The 24,299-nt window shown below is 45.8% G+C and overlaps 1 protein-coding gene across 3 annotated transcripts; it reads right to left on the reverse strand.

The window, feature by feature from the left end:
• Nucleotides 1-493: 493 nt before the first annotated feature.
• On the reverse strand, nucleotides 494-22,809 carry HP1BP3 (heterochromatin protein 1 binding protein 3). Of its 3 annotated transcripts, none has more exons than XM_074892563.1 (13): nucleotides 22,716-22,809; nucleotides 14,109-14,308; nucleotides 13,579-13,681; nucleotides 11,994-12,144; nucleotides 11,561-11,720; nucleotides 10,355-10,498; nucleotides 9,739-9,819; nucleotides 7,949-8,103; nucleotides 7,083-7,173; nucleotides 6,238-6,397; nucleotides 3,563-3,674; nucleotides 2,473-2,610; nucleotides 494-1,711 (listed from the first exon to the last, which is right to left on the reverse strand). In XM_074892563.1, exons 2-13 carry the CDS (start codon nucleotides 14,202-14,204, stop codon nucleotides 1,426-1,428), a joined length of 1,677 nt encoding a protein of 558 aa, XP_074748664.1. In that variant the 5' UTR covers nucleotides 14,205-14,308; nucleotides 22,716-22,809; the 3' UTR covers nucleotides 494-1,425. The 3 variants fall into 3 exon arrangements, with proteins under 3 accessions (XP_074748664.1, XP_074748665.1, XP_074748666.1); XM_074892565.1 differs by having other exon boundaries at nucleotides 1,517-1,711; nucleotides 2,399-2,610; XM_074892564.1 differs by lacking the exon at nucleotides 14,109-14,308 and having other exon boundaries at nucleotides 22,716-22,791.
• Nucleotides 22,810-24,299: the final 1,490 nt, after the last annotated feature.

Below are 24,299 nucleotides of genomic sequence, written 5' to 3' on the forward strand. Positions count from 1 at the left end.
TTTCTAGAGGTACTTCCACTCCTCTCAGCACGGTACGTGCAAAGCTCTTTCCAAAAGCCAGTTAAAGGAAAAAGACTGTCAGGTCCCATCGAATCAGCGTTGCCCTGAGGAGGCCGAGGGAGAGCCGGGCCGTGGTGGAGCGTGTTCGGAACGCAGGCACTGCTCTGGGGAGCAGGGTGAGAGGTGGGAGGATTTCAGCTGGTCTTTTTTTGCCCCCACTGGTCACTGACGGGGGGGGCAGAGGGAGAAGAGGAGCAGTGAGAGGTTCAAGCAGAGCTTTCTGCTTTGTCTCCAGAGAAAATGGGGAAGAAAAAGGTCACAAGTGGGTCCAGCTACAGAGCTTGTCACGGGCTCAGGCTAAAACAGCTCTGGTCTTTCACGCTGGCAATGTAGTTTTAACAAAGATTTGCCTCTGCAGCCATCCACGGCGACTGTAATTCCCTCCTCTCCACCTTTCCAGGAGGAGAAAGAGAAAGGACACGCAAACTGGGCCTGGAATCTAGTTTCATTTTATTTTAGCAAACTGCATGTTCTTCACTTATCAACATCTCTACATTAGCAATTGTATAGCTCTCCAACTTTTCTTTAAAAAAGGGTAAACAAGAGGTGACAAAACTCAGGCTCTTCATCTCTTAAAAACATTTGAAAGTTGGATTCAAGAAGACTTCTATATATTTTGGTTTTAAGGTAACAGATGTGGTGTGGAAACACTAATTCAAATCACCCGCCTAACCGACAACTACCCCTTTTGGAGCCCCTCTGGCCTCAGACCGTCAGCAGACGCCGCAGCCTCCGACGGCTGAAGATCTGACTCCCCGTCCAACAAACTTCTCTGCTCTGAGGAGCTCAAGGCGCCGTCTCCTCGGCCTGTCGCTCTGACAGCGGCGCAGGAAGCGGCTCCCCCAGGGCTCAGGGCAAGTGCTGTACGTACACCGCTTCGTCACAGAAGCGTAAGGACCTCGCCACGCCGGGGATCTAGGGAGGACTCTTCTGCCGTTGGACCTGCTCATTAAGAATCACATTCCCCCAATCATCCTGTTCCTGCTCTCTAAAGATATAAAGATCTTCTCTGAAGAATTTTTAAAAGCCAACCCTACCCCCACCCCCCCCCCCCCCCCCCAAACCCAAGAGGAACACCGTAAAATGTACAGATTATATATGTCCTAGAAAAGTCCTAAAAGTATTGCAGAAACTAAAGATGACTTGTTCCAGGGGAGGGGCAGGCACGAGGCACAGCACTGAGATCTAATAAACGCTCGGGTTGGTTTGATTTAGTTTTCGGCTTCTTCCCCATCATTCAAGAAAAAAAAAAAATAACAAAAATTAAAGAAGTGTTTAAGCATCAGAACTAAAATACAAATGCACGTTGACTTATAAAACAAGATTGTGGATTTGACCATGGGATTCCCTGACAGTGGAAAAATTTTACTTTTTTGCCCGGAGAGATTTCCTCATGGTGGATTTGCCCTTGGCAGAAGGTTTCACCTCCTTCCTCCCGCTGGCTGCTGGTTTCTTGGAAGAGCTGCCACCAGAGGGTTTCTTGATGGCTGGGGCTGCTGGTTTGGCTTTCTTAGCAGGGGTTTTAACCTTGGGAGGGGGCTTTGCTTTCCCCCGGCGGGCTGCCGGGGTTTTTCTTGGCTTGGGTTTGGACTCTCTTCGCTTCATCGGAGGGGCCCTGCTCCGTGATTTTGGAGGCGGCCTCTTCTGCATCCTGTCAGAAAGAGAGACAACACAAGATCTCAGTGGAGGCGCAAATGCTACCCAGAGCAGAGCTGCTGTCGTCAATTTGCATAAACGAAGCAGATCTTGGCATCCTTGTTCTTTACCACGGATGTTTCTTTATGCAGCAGTACATTTCATTAGCTAAATCCCAAAGAGCAAGAACTCCTCTGGCAGATCGTGCCACGCTAAGCACTTCTCAATCCCCACAGTGCTCTGCCAGCGAGATTTCAAACTCCTTTGTCAGGCATATAAACATACAAATAATGAATCAAAGTCAATTGTCAGAACAATTCAGAGAGCTAAGCACTACCTCTCCTCTCTAAATGGAATTTTATTACTTAACGAACAACACTTATCTTAAATCCATATTCTAAGTAAGGCAGGTTTCACATCTGGCTACAGAACTGCAGATAACGCTGTAGGGAACAGTCTTCCTAAGGAAACACTTCATAAATACAAAAAGTCCCATGTGAAACATCACATAAAAAAGCAGAGAAGGTGACTTTAGGAGACTAAAGGCAACGCAAAGATAAATGCAGGCTCTCTTCTCATCTGTCGCTAAAAAAAGAGGTAAGTTTCAAATTATGGTATCTCTGGAGCAAGGCATAATTAGAAACTTCTTCCAACACCTCTGAGCAAGAGCCTTGTGGATAAATAACCACACCAAGAGACAAACCTGTGTGCTCTACAGCTGTGACAGTCGCTTTTATTTCATCTGAAGGAACCCATTTATCTCTCGTGCTGCCATACCTCTTCTTTGGTGGTGGCTCTTCCTCCTCAGACTCTTCCTCTTCAGATTCTTCTTCCTCCTCCGATTCCTCCTCTTCTTCCTCATCAGATTCCTCAGAGTCCTCATCCTGCTGCTTCTCTGGGTAGAGCACATCTGGGCTACAAGAGGGTTCTTGTCAGAGCGTGACTGACTTCTAAGGATACGGTCGGCAAGCCTTGGGTAACCCTGGCGCTCATCAGGCACTGCTGCCCACCCTCCTGTAAGGTTACAGCTTTGAGCCTAATCCAGAAATACCCCCAAGACTTCTGTGTTTGCTGCTATCTGAAACCAACGTTATTTAGTCTCTGCAATGGCAGAAGTGCGACAGCTTGTAAGTCACCAGGAATGCCCCAGCCCTCAGCTGCCCTTTCTCCAGTTCTCTTCCTCATTGCTCCTTCTGCGCTGACACAGGAAGGCAGACAACAAAGGGACAAGATCAGACTTTGGTGGCTCTGAACGCAGGCTGAAGCCACTGAGCACTTTGTACACGTGCAGTAAAAGAAGGTGGGGAGCAGAGACTTTAATGACTACGCTGCCATTTGGCTCTTCGTGGGACACTAAGTCACCATCCCTGGGCTCCAGTGGCCCAGCACAATATGCACGCACAGCAGGAGAGGAGAGGCTGTTTTAGTCTCACCACAGCTAATCTAGGTCATCTTCCCTCCTCCCACCTCTCCTCCACATCGGCACTAAGAGAGGCGAGCAGCTGGGTCCTGCTCGTTAGGAGCATCCTTGCGTTAAGAACACCACCGCACTACCTGCTCACGCGGATTTGTTTTGGCATGGGAACACTTAAATAGCCCCCATCCTGCAAAAAAAGCATCACGACAGAGTACCTGAGAATATCGAGCCCAATAGTTTTATTGCCCTTAGAAGCTTTCCTTGCTAATGAAGTCAGCTTTATGTCCACTCACAGTCAGACACCCCAGTAATGTCATTATCTAGAGTGAGTACGGGTGACAACCTTGTGGTTCATCAGTTATTAAACCCTCCACAAACTTCCCTGTAAATAGGAGGTCGGTCTATCTGGCTCACCTATCTTGAGCACTGTTTTACAGCCAAGCTCTTTACCTAGGATAATAAGGGAAGCAGAGCTGAAAGGTTCCACTGAAGCCCTTTCCAGAAATTTGCTCCATCCAGCCATTCTTCTCACATTTCTGCAGGGTTCTCTTCAGTAGATGCACTGTGGGAAGAGGAAAAAAAAAAAAAATCAGAGAAAGGTTGCGTTACTATCTTTATCCGCTTGTCTAACCTTACTGCTCTCTGCAGTGCCCCCTGAAATCAGAGAGGGAGAGTCAGGATAAAGTCTCCTTTGCCCAGGACACCTGCAGAGGAATGAAATAGCACCGGAGACCCAACGCTCGTGAAGACATCACCACATGCTTCTTTCTGCCCCGAGCAAAGAGCAGCTGCTGCGGGCAGGACCCAGCTAGACTACTATGTTTAGAAGTTTTAGTACATCTTATTTAAAGGGAAATCCTCTCGCACTTAATTTTCAAGCAACACACAAGATACAAGTGTTTGTTCCTGAACACTTGGCAAGTGTGGCTTTAAATTCTCCAAAGGAAGGAAGAAGTCAAGAACAGCGTGTGTTTTTGATGTCACAATCAAGGGATCCTCCTTTATAAATGCATTCAGCAGCACCACGTAACTATGACTCTCCAAAGTCTTGGCTTTCTTCAGCCTGTTCTTCAACGTGTTTTTTAAAACAAGACTTTACCCTGTTTTTGGCCTCCTCATGTTCTAAATTTAATGTGGTGCATCTTTCTCTGTTCTTTTTTTTTTTTTTTTTTTTTTTTTAAAAAAAGGGGGAAATATTTAGTCTAGAAATATGTCAAATGCACTTTTTATTCCAGTCTTCTGTTCCATTGTGCACTGTGTAAGAATTGTAATTGAAACCATGCAAGTACAGGGGATCTTTGTTTCTGGCAAAGGGCTGAAGTTGTTTAGTCAGTTCAAAACCATTTTCAGCTTGAATTAGAGGGACCATTTACATATTTAGCTCCCTCCAAACCAAGGGAGAAGCAAGGCCTGCCCTCAAGTACATTCCAAAGAGGTTCCCTTGAGAAATGGAAAAATACAAAGCAACATGCTGGCTGAACTGTCATTTGAATCTGTTCTGTACAATTAATGCAAAGGTATTCACTCCAACCACTTATTCCACACTCTTGAAACGGGCTTTTATCAAGAACTGACATTTCACAGCAAGAGAATCCTTTGGGACAATGTCACACCCTCACCAGCTTACAGGCTACCTCTGCTGAAATGTTTGGCTTTGGCACTGGAAGAGCTTGCATAGCTAATTGAGTTGATTGTATCCAGTAAATTACTACTGTTGCAACATTAGGATCGTCATCGTTCAAGAATTCTTTAAAAAGCCCCTACTTTCATAAACACGAGCAACACATAAAACAGGGCTGGTTTTACTCTGGGTATCAAAGATCAATAGCAGCACGTAAAGGATTTGCCTCCAGTCAAGTCCAGTTAGAAGCACGAGGGAGGAGCACAGAGCACTGGCTCTGCAGCGCGTACCCGCCTGCTTTTACATCTCACCAGATCTTCCTCCGGTTGCTATTAAAACAGACCAGAGATTATCAAAATTCCTTTTATGTAATGGAAGGAGAAAGAAAACAACAGATTGCAAGCTGAAATTTCCTTATCTGACTTGCAAGATTAACAGCACTGGAGGGTGGCTAAACACAGGCCTCGAAGGACCAGGGCAGTTTCCAGTGGTCCTGAAAATAAATTGTGCAAGGGCTTGGTAAGCCTGGAAACTCTTGCCTGCCCCAAGATTAAGACGTCACACTTGACATCAATCTCTAATTGGCAGAAGGCCTCAGGCAACTACTTTAGTTGTGAGGGAACCTGTGCTCCTCTCCGTGTCACTGAGCCCCGCATTGAACAGCCATGCTGATGCCGTGCTTCAGCTCCAGGTGAAGTGTGGGAGCAGCAACCTCCTCTCCGGCCCCACGTCCCGAGGAATGGCACCAGCACGGTGACACCACAGTAACAAACTGGTCTAACTCTTAGGTTTGACTCTAGTAGAGGCTGCTGCGAGCTCGTTCTGCTTCAAATGACCTCCAGCCTCGGTTAAACAACTGTATGGGGGCTCAGACCAAACCATGGAAATAAGCCATTAGAAGATCAGCTTTAACAATCTCTGTCAGTATTGCTTCTGCTAAGGCAAAAGTCAAAACAGACATTAGTGTCATTCCTGGGAACAAAGACATGCCAAATCCCTTCCCAAATACAACAGGATTAGTTCCTCTCCTCACTTGCTTGACCTTTTAAAAATCAGAGCCAAAGAAGGACCTCAAACAAATCACTAAGAGGGGTGCTTGAGAATTTTTTTTAAAAGTTAGACTATGCAGCTTCTCTAAATAAAAAGCAACTAGGAACTGTGTTTATGCCAAGCTGTAGCCTTTCAAAATAGAGAGAGACGGATGAAATCAACTTGGTGATTTAAGAACAATAAACTACTTGAATGCTGTTCCCCCTTCCTGGGAACGTGCTACGGACAAGAGAAACAAGCATTATGTCTCAGAAACGAGCCTTTGTCAGGCTTGAAAGGAACTAATGGGAATTAAAAACACTGAGCATCTCTGCAGCACAAAGAGCCAAGCAGCTGTCAGTGCCCCAGCAAGCTCAACGGAATAGTTTATAAAGGTGCTGCACAGACGTATCTGCAGCTGCAGGACTCTCTCTCAGCATGCAGAGGAGAAGCGTTACACAGATTGGTACTTTACCCTGGAAGTTGGAGTTGGTCCCTGGGTAGTTTTCCAGGATATACTTCTTCAGCGCTGTGGTGGAGCAGGTCTTCGGTTCGTTCATGGCCGCAATAGCAGACAGGATGGCGTCTTCCATCAGAGTCCCACCCAGCAGGGGCTTCTCCCCTGATTTCTTCAGCTATTTTCCAAGGAGGAAGAGAAAAGCATCAAGACAAAATTCTCCCAAACCAGGTCAGGACAAGCTCCTCTGCACCAGGTGGGTCGGCGCTCCTGCATTAGCACAGATACGTTTTATATTAAAACACTGCACAGGGAACGCTGCTCTCCCAGCTTTAATTGGGAGGACAGGCCTATTCAGTCAACTGGCCTGGAGTGCTTTTTATTGGTAACACAATGTCCTAGTCCCCAGATACACTGCAAGGATGTGGCAATCTAAGGGCCTATCACTCAGGGAAGGCAATAAACCAGATCTTCCTCCATCCCACAGACCAAATGTACCCAAGAGACTTCTATGGCACAGACGTGAGAAAAAGACGTTGCAGACATCTGGGGTACCTACTGCACTTACAATTAGTGATGGGAAGGAAAGCTTACCCCACCAGCTCCCCTACTGTGCTAGTGACTCAGAGCTGAAGCAGCGCGGAGCACGCTAAGCAGGGAAAGCAGGGAGGTCTGCTCCAGAAACGTAGACCAAGAGGAGAATAAGAGTGCTACTGCTTCATAATTTGACAACTCCTGAGCATGACAGGCTGCTAAAGAAAGGTGTACCCCATGAAACTGGGAGGGGGGAGAGGGCGCGTTAACTTCGATCCAAGGCTTGTGGTCAGTACAGTCAACAAAACAAGATGAACTCTGGCTCTGACCTGGAATGTCCCCGACGCTCCCTTCCCTGTGATCTGCTCTAACTGGCCCTTCTCTACAGCTCTCTGCAGGGCATTCTTCAACAGCTGGGGTCTGAAATACAGGAGGATAAAGCTTTACTGACACACACTGACAGCTTAAAAAACAAACAGAGAAACAACGCTTCATACAGAGTGTGAGCAGAGCAGTACTTACAAGCGGTATCTGCCTACATACAGACATTTTAAATGGAGATCTGTCAGCAAGTGCTGATTAGATGAGAAGAACAACAACGTACGTTAGCAGAAATTCAACTGCAAGGCTTTCTTGGTGTCACTGCACATCCAGAAACAGACAAGCTTCGCTCGGAAGGATTTACTCATTTTGAAAAGCACCTTTGGACTCGGTGGGCAGTGAGTCAGCTCGCAGACAACCAGGGGACTGAGTACAAGCCCCTGTAAGAGGTGATGCACAGGGTTTTCCTAGATTTGCTTCCTCCCCACACCTTGACCCGCTCCGTATGGGCAAACCTAAAGATTACTGGAAGTGTGTGCCAGCTTCCAGTAATCCAAGAACCAAGTGGGACAAGATCCCAAGGTGAGACCTTCACATCCACGCAGCTAAAGGGATCTGGTTTTGGTTAAGGGCGGAGGTGGGTAGAGCAGTGCTTGATGTCGGCATCAGGAACAAAGATTGGGTGTGGAGGGATGCAGAAAAAGGCAGAGCTTTTCCTCAAGCTTTCCTGCCGGCTCTACAATGCAGAGCACCACCTGCCTGCTGCCTGCTGAAATACTGAACCGAATCACTGTGAGGGAGGCAAAGCCAGAGGAAGGCTGCGTTTCACCGCTCCTCTGCAGCTCTGCTTGCAAAAGGGTACTCCTGCACCTACCTTATATCTACTTTGAGTTTGGGGTAATACTGAGACACATATTTCTTGATCAGGCTGTAAGAAGCTTCCTTCGGCTCACAAAGGCGGGTGAAAGCCAGTGGCAGGACATCTTCCAGCTTGACTTGTTGCTCTGCAGTCGAAGCGGAAGTGCTTTTCTGAAATACACATACTTTTACGCATCAGTGGGGCCTAAAACTCTGGGTTTTCTGAACCAGCAATGCACAGGTGAGGAGAAGTGCTCCTGACGCTGGCCACAGATCTGGAAAATCAAGTTCTGTAAGGCAGCTCTTTAAATTAACAATTTAAAAAGTTTAGCAGCTTAAGTAACATTGAGCAAATTTGGCCAGAATTTTCATAGGACTCTTAGGAAAAGTTTTACAAATATAAATTGCTGAGTATTTAACAACATCTGTGTTTTTAATGATTTCCTTCCTCTTTCTGTAGACATCTTCCTCTGCTACCCTTCAATGGGACAGGTGAAAATGATACATGCCGACATGAAACTTAAAAACCAAAGGGAAGACCTGTTTACACGGGCCAAATCTTCCCCAAAATTAACAGCTGAACAGGAATGCTTTTTTTTTTTTTCCCCCAGATGACAGAATGGAATCTTGATTGAAGCCAATGCTCCCTTCTGAATTTTCCTCCATCCCTTTGTTACTATGAAGAGGGGATGATCAGGAAAAAAATGGGTCTGTTCTTTATACAGAAAAGACAGTTGGTGAAATGTGCTGAAGTTTATAACGATTTTGATGCTGAACAGCAGCTTTGCAAACAGTCAAACGGGCGAGAGTGCTGCTCACCCAGACAGCTGCTCGACTGCTAGCTGAATTCACCGAAAACAAAAGCAAGCTATTCGTTTTGCTGCAACACAGAGAAAGTAACTACGAACAAAGACACCGATATGCTGCAGACAAGAAAAGTGATGTGTTAGCAGTTATCAGGTGCCTTGCTCAAACTGCTCGTGGAGCCAGTGAGCTCTGTTTAAAAAGAAGTTACATTGCAATTAGTTTCCTTCAGTGCCCTGATACCAGGTGTGTCACCGTTTCCCTCAGCTTTAGGACTTTTGGTCTCCCCAGGAGCCAAGAGATAAGCACCAAGGCGTTACATACTGTCTGGGTTCACCCGTCTAAGGCGCAAGGGGATCGGCAATTCCAGCTAAGCATTTCGTAACGGCAGTGTTAGAAATGTGTTTCATACACCCAGCGCAGCAGGGAGTGGGGAACAGCGGTGCTGGAACCACGACTAATTGGGAGGGCTAGGCTCAAAAAACCCCACATCCCATTTTACTACCTCAGAACAATATACACCCAATATTAGCAGCTTTCTTCCAGAAGCCTTAGGACATTTTCTTCTTCCTCCCTCTGCCCTCACAGCCGATGGAAAAATGTTCATCTGACAGTCCTGAAGACTGAAGTCTTCCATTTATCCATGCAACAGATATAAGAGAAACAGCAATAGCATAAAGCTCTCTTACAATACCTGAGAGGCATCTCTCTCTACCAGGTAAAGACAGAAGAGGAGCTTCCTGGTTATTCAGTTTTCTGCCTCTGAACCAAAGCCTAGGGGTTTAATGTAAACATTTTAAAACTAAGATTTTGATTATTCTACTTGGTTTTACTTTGTCATTCTGATTTTAGTGGAATGGGTGTTTTAATTACTGTACTTGGGGAGGAAAAGTACAGCAAGGAGGAGAATAGTGTTTGGGCTGGCGTTAGGCTGCATTTCTTAAGATACATGTGTTTCAGTGCAAGATTTTTATGAGTGTTGTTTAAAATGATGCACCTTACCTTTTTGTCTCTGGCTTTTGGAACCGTTTTTCCTGCATTAGACACCACCACAAAGCTCCCAGAAGCTCCCTTTCCTTTCACCTAGTTCAGAAGAAAGCCCATTTCAGTCTTTAGCAAAGTAACCCAGAATTATAACAACCTGAAAGAGACTAATTGACATAACTGTGCAGATTTTGAATGCACTGTCACCCTGGTGATGGACAGTTATGGCAGAAGCCTGATTTGAACCTACTGATATGTCACTAAGATCAGAAGCCACAGCCAGACATTAATAACATATTCCGCTGTCCTGACCAGGAGACCCTAACAGATATCACAGGCATGAATTACAGTGGTAAAAGAAACACGCTGCTGCAGAAGTGACGTTGTTGGACTCAGTTTGAAGACACGTGCTGCTGCAATGCTGTATGACACAACACCAAGACAGCCGTGCAAAGTGTCTGATTGACAGAACAATGCTGAAATTCTGTCAGTGTCTAACACGGTGGAGACAGAGGTTGATTAACCTCCACGAGGGAGAACACGACCACCCCAGAAACCTGCTAATGGAGTTTAAGAAACTCCTCTGTAATTGAGCAATACCACCACCAGGGCTGCTCCACAAAGCAACTCTTACCTGTCTAATGATTCCTCTCTCCAGCTCCCTTTTCAATGCTTGCTTTAGAAGATAGCCTCTCCTCTCAAGCTCCAGGGAAGGGTATTTGTGGATGATGTATTTACGTATTGCAACGACCGACGCACCGCTCTTTTGAAAGCACGCCTGAAATGGAGGCAAAAAGTTAGTAGAAACCACCTGCACTGCAATTATCTTGCTGTGGGCCTGGAAGAACCGAGATTGAACTGATGCATATAAGCCAGGACAACAGCACAGGGTGCCAGGGCTGGCCTTTTCCCCACAATGACTCAAGAGTATAAAATATGACTAACAAAATACTTAGCTTTCCCCTTCCGAGTGGCTGAAGGGCAGACAACACAAAAGCAGTACAGCAAGAGCGCATCAGCTGCTCCCATATTCTGAAGCACTTACAAGTAATGGCGTAAACACGACACGCTACTACAAAATAGTCACTTTTTGGCAAACCAACGCTGCACAACTGCTAAGTCATTTTACTAATGTCAGACAGAGTAATCAAGTCAGAACAAGCTGCCAATTTTTTTTTGTTTTTTTTAAGAAGTTGGAGGATTGACATTAGTAAATGAGTAAAAAACTTAAATTGAAGATATAGCAGCTGGAAAGACCATCTTGCAATTAAGGCTGGTGGAGCCCAGGCCCCCCGTGAAGGCAACGTGCATGAACCAAGCCTCAAGGGGAGAGCAGCAGCGCAACTACAACAGCACAGGTCTCTTCTCCAACCAGGAGGGATACAGTAAACCAAGACCAACACCACTTTGGAACGCTAGTTTACAGTATTTCCATCTGTCCTGAATTAGAATAAGTTAACACTGAAAAAAGCACATATCAAATAGATGGATTAATGAAGGTACATCAAGTTAAATACTTAAATCAAGTTAAATAGAAGGCACACCAAATTAAACAATAACAGCAATCAACCAGGTTATGTCACCCTAGCTGTTTCTAATAACACAAACAAATTCTAAACAAAGAAATAAGCTACTGGGCCCCTCATCATCATCATCATGGACTCACATTTCAGCTCCACAGGCTTGCAGGCAGAAGCATGCACATCTTACACAGTAAGTTTCCTGCTAACAGACAGCACTATCATCTGTACCACCAGCAAGCTGAAATTGTGGATTTTAGGCGCACAAATTATTCTGCTTTGTGACAGATGAACAAAAGAAACATTTGTCTCCTGCTTACCCTGATGGCCTCAGTTAAAATAGCATCCATTTTGGGACGTGAGGTGGCAGCCATCTGAGTTTGCTTCTGTGCTCTAGCTAGCTGGCTAGCAGAAAGAGTAGCCCATGCAGGAATGGTCTTTTTCACCTTCTTCTCCTTCTCCTTAGACTGATCCTTCTCGCTTAGAAAAAATACAAAGCGATAGTAAGACAAGAGACACTGTAAAACAAGCCAACAAGCAGAACGACAACAGAAAGTCCAGAACATCTGACACTGAAAATAATTTAAAGAACATTTTGATGTTTCTATCAGAAAAAAAAGAGACCCTATCTCGATATTCAGTCTCACACATGTTCTAGAACAGCATCTTTCCCACCATCTTTTCTGTCTCCAGAACCTGACTTTCTCCAGAATCCTACCCAAATCCCTGAATTCAGCACTAAGCAAGCCTTACTCTTTTTTGGTTTCTTCTGAGGACTTTGTTTCCCCCTTCCCTTCATTCTCAGGTTCCTTTGGCTGTTCTGCTTCACTGGATGCAGCAGGCAAGGTTTCAGTCTCTCGTTCTTCTCCAGCAGAGGCAGATTCCTCAGAGGTGACTTCTGCATCTAAAAGATGCGAACGTGAATCAAGTTACTCCCTAAAACCAGCCTCTGTTCATCAGGAAGGTGGAGGGGCAATAGAAAAAAAGCTTAAGAACACACCCCAAAATTATTTCCCACCAGACAAATTTCTTTTCTCTAATTTAAACAGATGATTTGAATGTTAATTTAGGAAGGGAACAAAGCTACTGAAAGAGTTTCAATAAGGTGCAATCAGCCATCAAATGCCGAAATAACTTCAAACAACATCATGTAGCATTTTCATAATGAACGAATCGCCCCAGTCTTCGCCTCTTAACTCCAGAAGTTACTGTTGCAATCGTCCCTCATCAGAGAGGCCTGGGTGGGGAAGGGAGGAGGAAATCAGTACCACGAAACACTAACATTTTCCCCTAGGTTGAGGTTTATGTGTTTTCAACTCCAAGCAAAAACATGTATCTCTACATTTGGATTGATACATACAAGTAGCTTTGTTTACGATCTTCAAACACTGCTGTTTCTGCACCACACACTGTGCCACCTGAAGGATTTTAACCGTTCAATCACATTTTTCCAGACTTGGCAAACCTTTAGATTGCACATCCATTTGCAGAAGCCCTTGTCTATCAGCAGGATCAAACCCAGTCAGAAATCACCTTACCAAGCAAATTAATTCCAGTATATTTAGGTGAGAATAGCTTAGAGACTGGGCTGTCTGCTAGATAAGACCCATATAAATTGCAACTACCCACTTTTTGGGCAAAGAGCTGTTTACCAGGACTGCTCCACACAGTAGACATGTTCTCCATCTCTGAGAAGGAGCTTAAGCACTCCTGCTACGTTCCTGTGCATAGTTTTCCCACGGAGGCATCACGCATTTAAAATACACAGTGTAGTAATAGTTTCATATGTAATTTATTTGTGACACCAAAGAGGACAAAAATCAGTGAAACTAACTGAATGTAATATTGAAATGACACATTCTGAGAAACTGAGATGAAGCTGCTAAGACCAGACACGCTAATATCAGACTAGATTTTATGACACATTGTGGTAAAATCCTTTTGTTCAGGAAAAGAAAGAAAAAAAATTATATACTTTGTTTTTCCATTCATTAACCCCACCCTTCAATCTCAAGCCTTCTTCCTGACACTACTGAAACTTCACAATTTCCACCTTTACTCTAAAGAACATGCAAGCTTAAAAGGGACTATATTTAGCTATATTTTCATGTCTGGAGTGTCAGGACTTTTTCACGGGGTATGAAAGACAAAACGAATAGGTTCAGACCTAAAAGAGTGGCTGCAAAACACAACTTCCCAATAATCCAAGAAAAACCTGTGAAAAGGAGCTAAACATTAGTAATATTTTAAACTTGGCAGTAGGGTTTTTCAGGAGTTTCCAAACACAAGCCTGTGTTTGGATATACATTAACAATCCGCTATAGAACTATTACCGTACCCGCTTTGACCTCTTCACCTTCAGCAGGTTTGCTTTTGGGAGCAGTTTCACGGGAAGAAGAATTCACCGAGCGACGGATCGGCATCGTGTCTTCTTCAACTTTCTATAAAAATGAAAAGTTTTCTATGAAAATCAGTACAGATACTGGAAAGAATCAGAAAGTTTTTGAAATGGGATTAAAGTAAATCAAAGCAGAAATATTCTGGTTACGTTTGGATTTTTCAGAATTTTAAAAGACAGTAGCCCTCAAACCAGCTTCTTTGAAGCATACTAGGAGAAAACAGTTTCACATTTTACAGTTATAAATGAAATAATTTCAATTCCAAATTAATTGAGATGAGCATTTGAGGATTTTGACAAATACGGCATCTCAGGGAAAGCAGGGAAGGGGAAGGAGAGTGCCTAAAGGGTTTATTAGACTCCCAATCGAGTTTCCTACAAGCAGGGGAGAAAGTACCGAGTAACCTTCAGCAGGACTGGAAGTCAAGGACTGATCCAAGGGCAAGCTTGGAGAATGGGCCAGCCCCTACCTCACTTAACTTGTCCGTGTGGATCAGCTGAGCTCCCGTTAAGAGTGGAAGCGCCTTATGATGCACGGGTTCAGCTTCAGACAGATCAGTCGCCATTTAAATTAATTTCTAGCCCCAAGTGCAGGTAACACTGCGGAGCCCCAGGTTTTAACCCCAAGGACTTTTTCCTAATGGTTTTCACAATGCAGTGAGGAGTCAACCTAAAGTACAGAAAAGATGTGGTGTGAAAATTAACAAAATAAAAACATCTACGTCCATGTATCTAACAAACTAAAGATTAAAAAGAAAAGAAGGATAAATGATTTACAGCTTATGACTAACATAACCGACAATCAACACTTGCATTCAACAAAGATGCTAAAACATGGATGCAAACTTGAGTGCTATGGATGTAGCAAAAATGGCAAAGGTGTAAGCCAGACCTGCAGCCTGCTCCATTAAAACAGATCTGAAAGAATAAAAAGGCTCTTTAAAATAACAGAAAGCAGACTGTGCCTAAAGTAAGGTGTTGAGGTAACCAGTCAGTCACTGACTTTGGATAAAAGCAGCAGCTGACACATTGATCCAGCTTCTATCAGCCTAAGGAATTAAACCAGTAAATCTGTTAGGCAGCAAATACATACACTGGGGACCCGAACCATTCCCCTCCCAAACTAAACCCCATGCAATTTATAGAAATTAAGGAGTCCTTGAAGAAGAAAATAACCATCGAAACAGCAGTCTCCATACCTTCGACAAAAAAAGTTTATAAACTCTACAAAACTCTCCTCCAAACACATGCACTGTCATGGGTACCAAATGGGTTAAGCTCAGTTTAACCCTCATCAAGTCTTACCCGTTACTACCATTACAGTTCTACAGCTTTTCTTACCTGTGGCCCATCCGCCTGCACCAGCCTCTCCTAAGGAGAGGGGCTCCGCTATTTCCATCGCAAAACAGAGGGTTTACTCGGTCATTCACTTCCTCTTCACAGCACCCCCTTTAAAAACCTCAGAAGTAAAGCCTCACCTCTAGCAAACCAGGGCTGGACCTGCTCTCCCCCATTCCATCCAAAGATCAAGCTCCAGACTGCCTTCTTCCCCTCCTTACAGAGAAATAGCCAATTTCTACCTATTCTGGATGTTTTTCTTTGCTCAGATGCAAAGGCAGGCACTTACCATCAATTTTCACTTTTAATAGGTATTTCCCCAGCCTGAGTGTCTTCCTCTTGAACGGAGACCTAACACGACTCCTGGCACTGTTTTTAAGATCACTTTCACCACTGCAGGGGTGGATGCCCTGTACCACATCAATACCACCTCAATCATTCCGTATTTTTGCCCAAACATACAGTTCTCTTATTACTCAGCAGTGGGGATTCCTAATCAATCGCAGGGATTCTCCCTCCCTTGGTTATTTTCCCAAAACCCAGCTCATCTGCACAGAGCACTTCTGTTAAACCTCCGAGCTGTGTAAATAGTTTCCATTCAGAAACCAGCGGCAGTGAGAGAAGAGCCGAGGGGAATGTGTGTTAAGATATGATGGTTCATAAAGACTGGTGATGCAAGAGTCTACGTTATTGTACCTACAAGATCTCCTCCTCAAATAATAAAGCAGTAAATTAATAAACTAATTCCACTGCTGCTGCAGGTGGGTGCAGTGTCGCATCAGGTGCACAACTAACCAAGAGACTTTCATTTTGGGAGAACCAGAGCCGTCACGAGGCAGCGTTTCCACAGGAGATGCTCTAAAAGACATGCATCAAGCTGGCCATCTTCAAAGCGCAGCGCTTCGGACACCTAAAGGCAGTCAACCCGCTTCTGCACCATCTATGACCTCTCCTTTGACACTGAACAGCCATTCTGAAAAACGACAGTGAACTAGTCCTGTGTCAGCAGCAGGAAAAACAAATGAGCGTAACAGTGCCGGATGTTTTCTTCTGAGACAAAACAGAAAAATCAAAACATACTACATGCCAAAACCAAAACAAACCAAATGAATGAAGCTTTCTTATGAAATTTCAGGATGGGAAAAAAAATACTAACGGCCAATTAGAACATACGAACTACAGCCCAGCACTTTTTTTTTTTTTTTTTTTTAATTTTATGGGACCTTCCTCAAGTGTAGAAAGTGAGAGGAAAAATTAAAAATTCCACCAGGCTCCAGTTCAGTATCAAATGTTTTTTTCTAGCAAGCATAGCCTGAAGCTAAAAAAATGCCAGCATTTTGAAGTGAGTCCTAAACCAACCAATTACAGATCCATCCTCAGGGAAATCGGTTGTGGGCTGCAAAAGATGCTTTCCCTGGGATTACTAACACACACATACAGACATGCACTGTGCCTGACCTGGTCCTGGGTTTTATTTATTTTTAAACTGTGTGACCTGCATGTCACATGCATGAAAACACAGTACTCCCAACTTTGACTTAAAATTCCCCAAGTTCTAAAAATCCCCTTTGTTTAGATCACAGTAGAAACTACTTAAGTCTTCTTGCTTTCAAGTGTGAACCCTAACACAGCACAACTCATAACTTCAGTGCCTACAACACCTGCAAATAAGTCACCATCCAGCAGAAATTCAGAGTGACCCGAACAGGAGCTTGCTGATTCCCTCTGGGTTTCCACGCGTGGATCATCTCCCACTCAAAAGGCCATGGGAATCAGAGGGGGAGGAGGAGGATAATCTCCTATTGACTTCAAAGCACCGATATTCAAGGGCAAAGTCACAAGCACCACCTTGTGAAGGCATCACAGCTCAAGGACTGCTCTTCCTTAGCCTATTTCTTTCCACAAAGGGATCAAAAGTAGTTTTCTGGACTAGGTGTGAAATGTCAACTACAAACAGGCCTGAATTTAGTTTCTCAAAAAGATAAAGCAAAAGACTAGAAGTTTTTGCAACAGCAAGGCAGAAAAACTCTCAGTCCCCCCTCCAAATAAAACAGTAGATTTAATGGGAAAAAATCAAGTCACCCAAATTGACAGTTACCTGGACACCCTATGTCATGTATGGGATACCAAGACATCTCTAAGTGTGTCCTACAGTTTCGATGACAAGCAACACTCTTTATAATAAACAATAAGAAAGCAATAACTGTATTTTGCATTTACACAAATGTCAAAGAAACAAATATTGTGCTTAGAAAATGGGAAGAGGCCATCAATTGAGGTTTTCAAGGTGGTTGTTGGGCAGCTCTCATGTACACTTAAATCTGATGACTCTCAGAAAACAAATAATCACATCAGCAACAATACAAACGTCAGGATACCAACCTTTTCAAAAAGTTGCTTGAAAGTACAGATAGTAACTCCTCACATTGCTACTCACACTCATCTTCCTACGGGGCATTTGAACTGCAGGTTTGCAGGTTCCCCAACTATCATGAACTAGTTATTTCAAAGCTCGTAATCCAGCACGGAGCTGATAAGCATAAAAAACTCCCCATTTTCTGGATTTCTAGATGAGAAGGAATGGTTGATAGAGTCCAGTCTCCCAGCTCAGGGAGTGACCACTAATGGAAGATCCAGTCAACGCTACAGGTAGCTTTCCATGAACTATTACGAAAAACTATTGCAACTTCCTCCTGAGCTATCAGCACATTGTTAGGGGAAGGAAAGGAAAAAAAAAAAAAAAAAAGGAGGCTTCCGGTGAGACACACATTTTGGATAAGATTTCAGAAGAGTGGAGTCCCCCAGCAATGTAACAGACACAAGAACGTTAAAAAAAAAAGAAAAAAGTTAATTTGAAGCATAGTTTGGCCGACTCCTTGAATTTCTGCTGGCCATAAGATTTTCCAACTTATCTCAATCTCATTCGAGGGAAAATATTTCAGGATGAAATCAGGTCTCGAACATGGCAAGCCAACTGTCACGCTGGCGGAAATACCAAGTCACAAGGACGCGGGGTAGGGTGCACAGGCTGAGCGGACTGAAAACAAATATGCAATGGAAAAATGAGAAAGCATATCCAATCCTGTGCCCTTAGGGGTGTCCACTTACTGTTACACGACACGTACACTGGTGACTGATGTGCTCTTAGACATGACTTGGTATACGGTACGCGACGGGTCTAGAAATCAGGTCAAAAGGGGCTAGAAAAAAGTTTTTATGTTCTTGCAGATTTGAAGCCAGGGTGTCAAGGGATACAAAACCTTAGAAGCCACACAAGCCAGAATGATTGTTTATTATCAGAAAGGCTTAAAAAGCAAAGGAACTGGATTTCAAGAACAGGCTATTGATTATCATGCAATTATCTACTAGTTTCTAAAGTTGAATTGAGCAGAAGAGCATTTAAATGTCTCGGAAGCTGCAGAAAAAAGCACAGGAAATGTTAATATTTTCACAAAGCAAAAATGGAAATCCAAACTAAACATGCCAAAATATTACCTTCTAAGTTGCAAGTTGGCCAACTTTTTCAAGACTTCTGGTCCTCTGAAATCCTCAAAGCTCTTCCCTTAAAAATCCAGCTCAGGTAGAAGTTACCTAACCAAAACCCTCAGTATCTAGATTGTTACAGAATGTATCATCCAGCAGCATCTTTGATACAAATTTGTTTTACAAAAGGTATCTGTTAAAAGTTCTCAGCTGATCACCTGTCACAGCCTGCTTCACAAAGTTGTTCCAGCATTTACTGATCCCCTTTTGTTTTTGCAGTTCACCGAGCTGCCTGTTGTCTTGATTAAATCAGACCAGTAGTATTTAGTCATTTAAAACAGCCTAAAAATGTGCAGAGGAATAAAACATCTTACTGAATACAGAACACAAGTTAGTCCCCACTTTTAATCCTTATTTGGCAACCTGCTCGGAAATTCATTCCCGTTTCACATCTGGCTGAGCATGACTTCACAACTGGCATTCCCATCACTTTTGCTGCCATTCAACAAGTTTTGTGCTAACTTTGTCCCAATCCCTACGGCCACCACGCCGCATCGATTTCCTGGGAGGTGTCCTAGTTAAGCTGACTTTTCAATCGTGTGCTTCCTGATTAAGCGACAAGGGCTCTATTTGCAACTCTCTTGCGGTCGAGTCTCCCAGAGATCTGTTACAGGCTATCTGAGCCCCACGCTGCTACAAGCATTATAAACCATCTTGTTTCAATTAAAGAAGAATAGTGGTCCAATACAAAGATCCAATAGCTCACCACTTGCCAGGCAAGAAATTCTTTGGCTTGACTACTGTTACAGTTTCTATTTCCATCCACTCCTTCCCTATACAGCGTTAAGGAGGGGACCAACAAATCCCAAGTACGTTAGGGTTCAGGGGAGCACACTGAAAATCTTTCACGTTTCTAGTTTCCAAACACATGCATTCCTACACAAGGAGACCCAAAGGAGAGTTTTTCCTAAGCCTAAAGATACATTTTCACGTCAAGGCAGCATTGAATTTGGACGTGTGACTCCAAACGCCGCGAACGCAACCTGACTTACACCTTGCCTATCCTGTTGACTTTTACAGAGCAAAGCAGAAATTAAACACTGCCCTTCTGCACACACAGATGCTGCTTTCACTGAAAAAGAAAAAAAAAAGGCACATTACTACAGTGAGATTGATGCTCTGCCTCCCCACCTGGGACTGAGCTCAGCGCCTCGGCTCTGCAAGGATGTAATACCGGAACTCAAAGTCAGCTCAATCTCAACAGATGTTTATTAAAACACAAGCAACAACCCATGCCTCACCTCCACTACCCTTCACCACCAAGAATGCCAGCTCAATATAAAAAACCCTATAGGTTTCAGATTCTTTCTCGATCAATCTTTGACCTATAAGAAGACAGTAACAGCAGATCATTTCTGTGGCCTGGATTATCTTCTCATCCTATACCCAGGAGTTTTTCTTCACGTCCCCAAACACACAGTCAAAGCCAGGTAGTGTGCAACTTAAATTATGTCACCATCATACCTAGAAACTTGCAAAAACTTCAGTCAAGGGAGTAATACGAAGCAGAATTTCTTCTTGCATAGCTGTCTAAAAATAATCCCTCTCTGCACTGATGCTCAGGATTGTGACAGAGACAACCTCTGTGGGACAATTCAAAAAGAGTTTTTGAACAATTTCTGGCTAGTATGGTCCTTGATCTAGATTCTCCATGGGCTGCCACTGACACAAACAGCTAAGGAATGAAATAGCCCGTATTAGAGCGCACAGGGTTCAGCTTTAAGTTTAGAACAGGTTTAGGTCAAAAATTCAAACTCCTCCAACATGAAAATCCTCTGCTGAAAGTTTCATAGCCCTGGATGAAATATCTTAATTCCAGGATCCAACATTATGGATTTTGACAAACCACTGACGCTTGAATGAAAATTTAGGTTGCTAACATTACGTACCAGGGTATGAAACTTTTATAGGCTGTATCCTCCTTGCTTAGATAGATTAAATTTAAAACCACTATATAAACCCTCCTCCCCAACTATTACTTATGTACCCATCACTTACTATTCTATAGCACAAAACCATACATGATAAAAGCTGTGATTTCCTTGCAGTCTATATAAAATCTACTCACACCTCACATCAGAGACCATCAACGTAAAACTTTTTTTATTCCCTCTCACGGAAGTTAAAATCCTCAGAACACCCCGGGGACACTTTTAGCAAAACACTGACAAAAGATTCACACATCAGTTTCTATTGAAAGGGAAAACACAAAATAAAAAGATATTCTGAAAACAAAAATAATTCAAGGCGCTACTACCAGAGGAAAGTGCACAATTCATTGAAGAACTAATTCGTTAAGAGGCACATGCAGGTAAAGAGGAGAAAGGCTGCAAAAGCCAGATGTTTTCAAGGCATATACACCAAGTTCTTCCCCCCAACAGTCATTATGTGTATGTTTTATCCCCAACCCATTCCTCATTTCCAAGGATTTCCTACTCTACCCACCAATCTCTAAGTCCCTCCTGAGGGAGGGGTTGCAAGTCCTCTCCTGCCCAGTCCATCAAAACACCTCCATTCTTTAACTGAGCTCATCAGCGATACCTCCCTCTCCCCTCATTCCCCCTATGCGCACTGTCCTCACGTGGAGGAGCTTCAGAGTGTGACATCGTTTATGAACATGAGCACTTCTGAACCTTTCCCGCCTCAGTAAGACAGCTGCTTGCCAAAGATCGTTGGCCAACTATTTCCTGAAGATGCTAAAAATACTATTTATGGTAAAAATAAATACACACACACAAAAAAAGTCACATGCTTGGAAATCAGGGTGCGACTATTACTCAAAAGGCCTGATAAGAACTGAGAAGTGACACGCTTGTTAACCCAGAAATAATTCAGTGGCCACACAAGACTCCTGGAAAGAGTAACCTGTGAAATACCACAGAGAGGAGTGAACTTTCAGTCTCTGCTACACTTTAAAAAGGACCAAACACACCCACGACCCCACATTATCTAACTTTTCTTCTCCAGCAGCACAGGCTGAGCAGTCCCCCATGATTTGCAGACACTGGTGACTGTAAAAATAGTTAGAATACAGGCGGGAAGGATTTGTGCTGAACAGCGTCTCTGGTCTGGAGCTGTCCTCGGGCACCATAAGCTGGCGGAGCCCCTCGGGCCTGGCAAGAGCTACACCACCTTACATCAGCTGCGATTTCGGTACGCTGCTCCTTCTCTTCGTAAGCCTTTGCAAGGTTTTAACTGGAAAAACCCCAGTCTAGAGTGGCAATAAGGATGATGAACCCAGAATGGAAGCCCCTCTGAAACAGTCCCATTCCAGACTGGAATTTAATAGGATTCTCTAGGGAGAAGCATGTGCAATAAGGGGAGGAGGATAATTAACATTCTTTAACCAGGCTATGACCACCACAGGGTCTCGGGGAGGAGTTCGGAAGTGCCTAGCAGTCTCACACTTAGGCCTCTATCCACCTCTAGCAGCACCGAGAGGGATTAAGAGCTTGTTTTTGGAAGCAGAGCCACACCGAAGTCTCGGACAAAGGTTCTCGTCGAGAGGCGGCACTTCTGCTGCCTCTGATGAAGTGAGTTTGTGGAGGAAAAATAAACCACAACCAAGCAACTAAAACGCGGGAAGGCTACCGCGGGAGCTAAGGCACTTCCTAAGTTTATCAACCGCGATTATTTATTGTGTCGCAGACCTCTCAGCCCCTTCCGCCGCTGACCTTCCCCCCACGACCCACGGCACGCCCGCCGGTGTTCACCGGGTGTCAGCGGGACGGCAGGGGCGGGTTTGACACCGGCACCTCCTTTGTGAGCGACGACGAGGGGCCGGGGGCCCGCACCCCGCAGGCCCCGCCGCGGCAGCCGCACCTCCCCGGCGTGGCGACACCCGAGGGCCGGGGCCGCCTCCGAGGGCCTGGACGGGGGCGAGCCCGGCGCACCGCGGGCCTCCCGGGTACGGCGGAGGCGGGGGGGGGGAAGCAGGCCGCGCTGCTCACCGTGACAGCATCCTCCGCCCGCGCGGCGTGTCGCGACCCGTCACGACAGCCCCCCCCCGCCCCGCGGCCTGTCAGGGAGTGGGTGCGGCGCTGAGGGGAGTTCCCGGGCCCCTCCAGCTGCCCCGCCAGGACGCCCCCGCGCACCACCCCGCGGCCTACCGGGCCCGGCCCCCCCCCGCTCCCTCCGCTTCCCCCACCCCGCCGCGGCACCGGGGGGCGGGCAGGCACGGAGGGGGGGGGACTCACCAGCAAGCGCGGCGGACACAAAGCGGCCCCTCTAATGGCGGCGGCGGCGGCGGCGGCGGCGGGGGAACCGGCGGGGGGGGGGCGCGGGGCAAAGGGGCGGGGGCGGGACCGCGGGGGGTGTGGCCGCGGCGCGCGGCCGGGGGGCGGGACGCGGCGGCGCCGCCGGCCAATGGGAGGCCGCGGGCATTTTTCGAACGCCGGCCCCCCCCGGGCCGTTCGCCTCCGCCTCCAAGTCGCGCGGGCGGGGCGGGGGCGGCAGCGCGCGCATGCGCAGAGCGGCCCCTCCCGCGCCGGGACACAGCACCGAGGGGCGGGGGGGGGGGCGGCGCCCGGTGGCCGCCTCGCTGAGGCGTTTCCCGCCTCCGCCCGCTGAGGGCGCCGAGAGCCGCCGCCGCCGCCCGTCCCCTGTCCCCTCAGCGCGGCCGCCCAGCGCCTTCCTCGCTCCTGTCAGCGCCGGGCGGACGCGGGCCTGCGGGTGTGGCGGCTCTGCCCCGGCCTCTTGCTTCGCCCTCCTCCCGCCGGTTGGCGCTTTCTTTGCCCCGGCCTCTTACCCCCGCACCGTCCTCATGAGCTGTGTGATTTACTGCCTGCCTCAATCACCCGCGTTCCATCGCTGAGACCTGTCTGCAAGCTGGAAATTTTCTGTCAAAACAAGTTCTCACTTGCGGGAAGGGTCCCTTTTCTGTGTTCCCTCGCTTTGCTGTGTCAGGCAGCTGCTTTACCCGTGCCTCTGCTGCCCCAGGTGAGGATTATCATTGCAAGGCAGAGCAGAGCTGTGACCCACACTGGTATTTTCACCATCATGGTTATTTCAGGTCTGTGCAGAGTACACTGAGGTAATAAACACAAGCTCTTTCTGCGTGCCTCTTGCTATGCTCTTGCTCCAAGTCCGCTGCTTTATTTTTTTGGCTAGGCCTGTAGGTGTTTTTTTTTTTCCCTTCCCCCAAATCTCTACTTGCCCTTCGCTTGAGTTTAAGGTACAGCTCCTCAATTCCCTTCCCTACCTACTCGCATTTTCCTTTCTGCCCTAAGTATGCTTTCCACAAGCTGTCTCCAAAAACACCACAGAACTTTTAATCTGTTGTCTCTTGCCCAAGCAGTTTCTTATCTTTGTTTTCTGCACACAATCCTTACTCATGTGCTGCCAACCTCTCTCCCCATCTGTGTTTTTATGATTTGAAGGCTGTACGGGCAATAACACATTTCTTTGGGCACTTTTATCCCTCCTATGGGTGGGAAGCCCCTCTGTGAGCACTTTCAAGAAGCACTTACAACGTTCAGACACCAAAGAGGTGTCTTGTTTTGACTATTTAAGCTTTTTCCAACTTCTTTTCCCCCCCTTAGGTGGCTGCTGCAACAGTGTACTACACCCAAGAATGTCATCTTCCAAAGCCAAGTGTTGTGACCAAGGCCTGGCCTTGCTCAGTGTCATCTTCTCCACTCCAGATTATCTCCGTGGTGCTTTGCTTTCATACAGTCCTTTGTCTCAAATGCTCGACAGCCCTGGAAGCGCCTTACCCAGATGGCTCCACTTTGCTAAACATTCCTGTCTTGCTTGTGAATGTAAAACAGCGACCGTGCAGC

This window comes from Strix uralensis, chromosome 23 (assembly GCF_047716275.1).
Source record: "Strix uralensis isolate ZFMK-TIS-50842 chromosome 23, bStrUra1, whole genome shotgun sequence".
Lineage (NCBI taxonomy): Eukaryota > Metazoa > Chordata > Aves > Strigiformes > Strigidae > Strix > Strix uralensis.

Bases quoted from the DNA above. Each gene is read 5' to 3' on its own strand.
- HP1BP3 (XM_074892563.1), bottom strand. From the start codon at position 14,204: ATGGCGACTGATCTGTCTGAAGCTGAACCCGTGCATCATAAGGCGCTT. The intron at 10,499-11,560 runs GTAAGCAGGAGA...CCTCCATTTCAG, and splicing joins TTTTAACTGAGGCCATCAGG to GCGTGCTTTCAAAAGAGCGG. The intron at 6,398-7,082 runs GTCAGAGCCAGA...CTTGGAAAATAG, and splicing joins GAGCGTCGGGGACATTCCAG to CTGAAGAAATCAGGGGAGAA.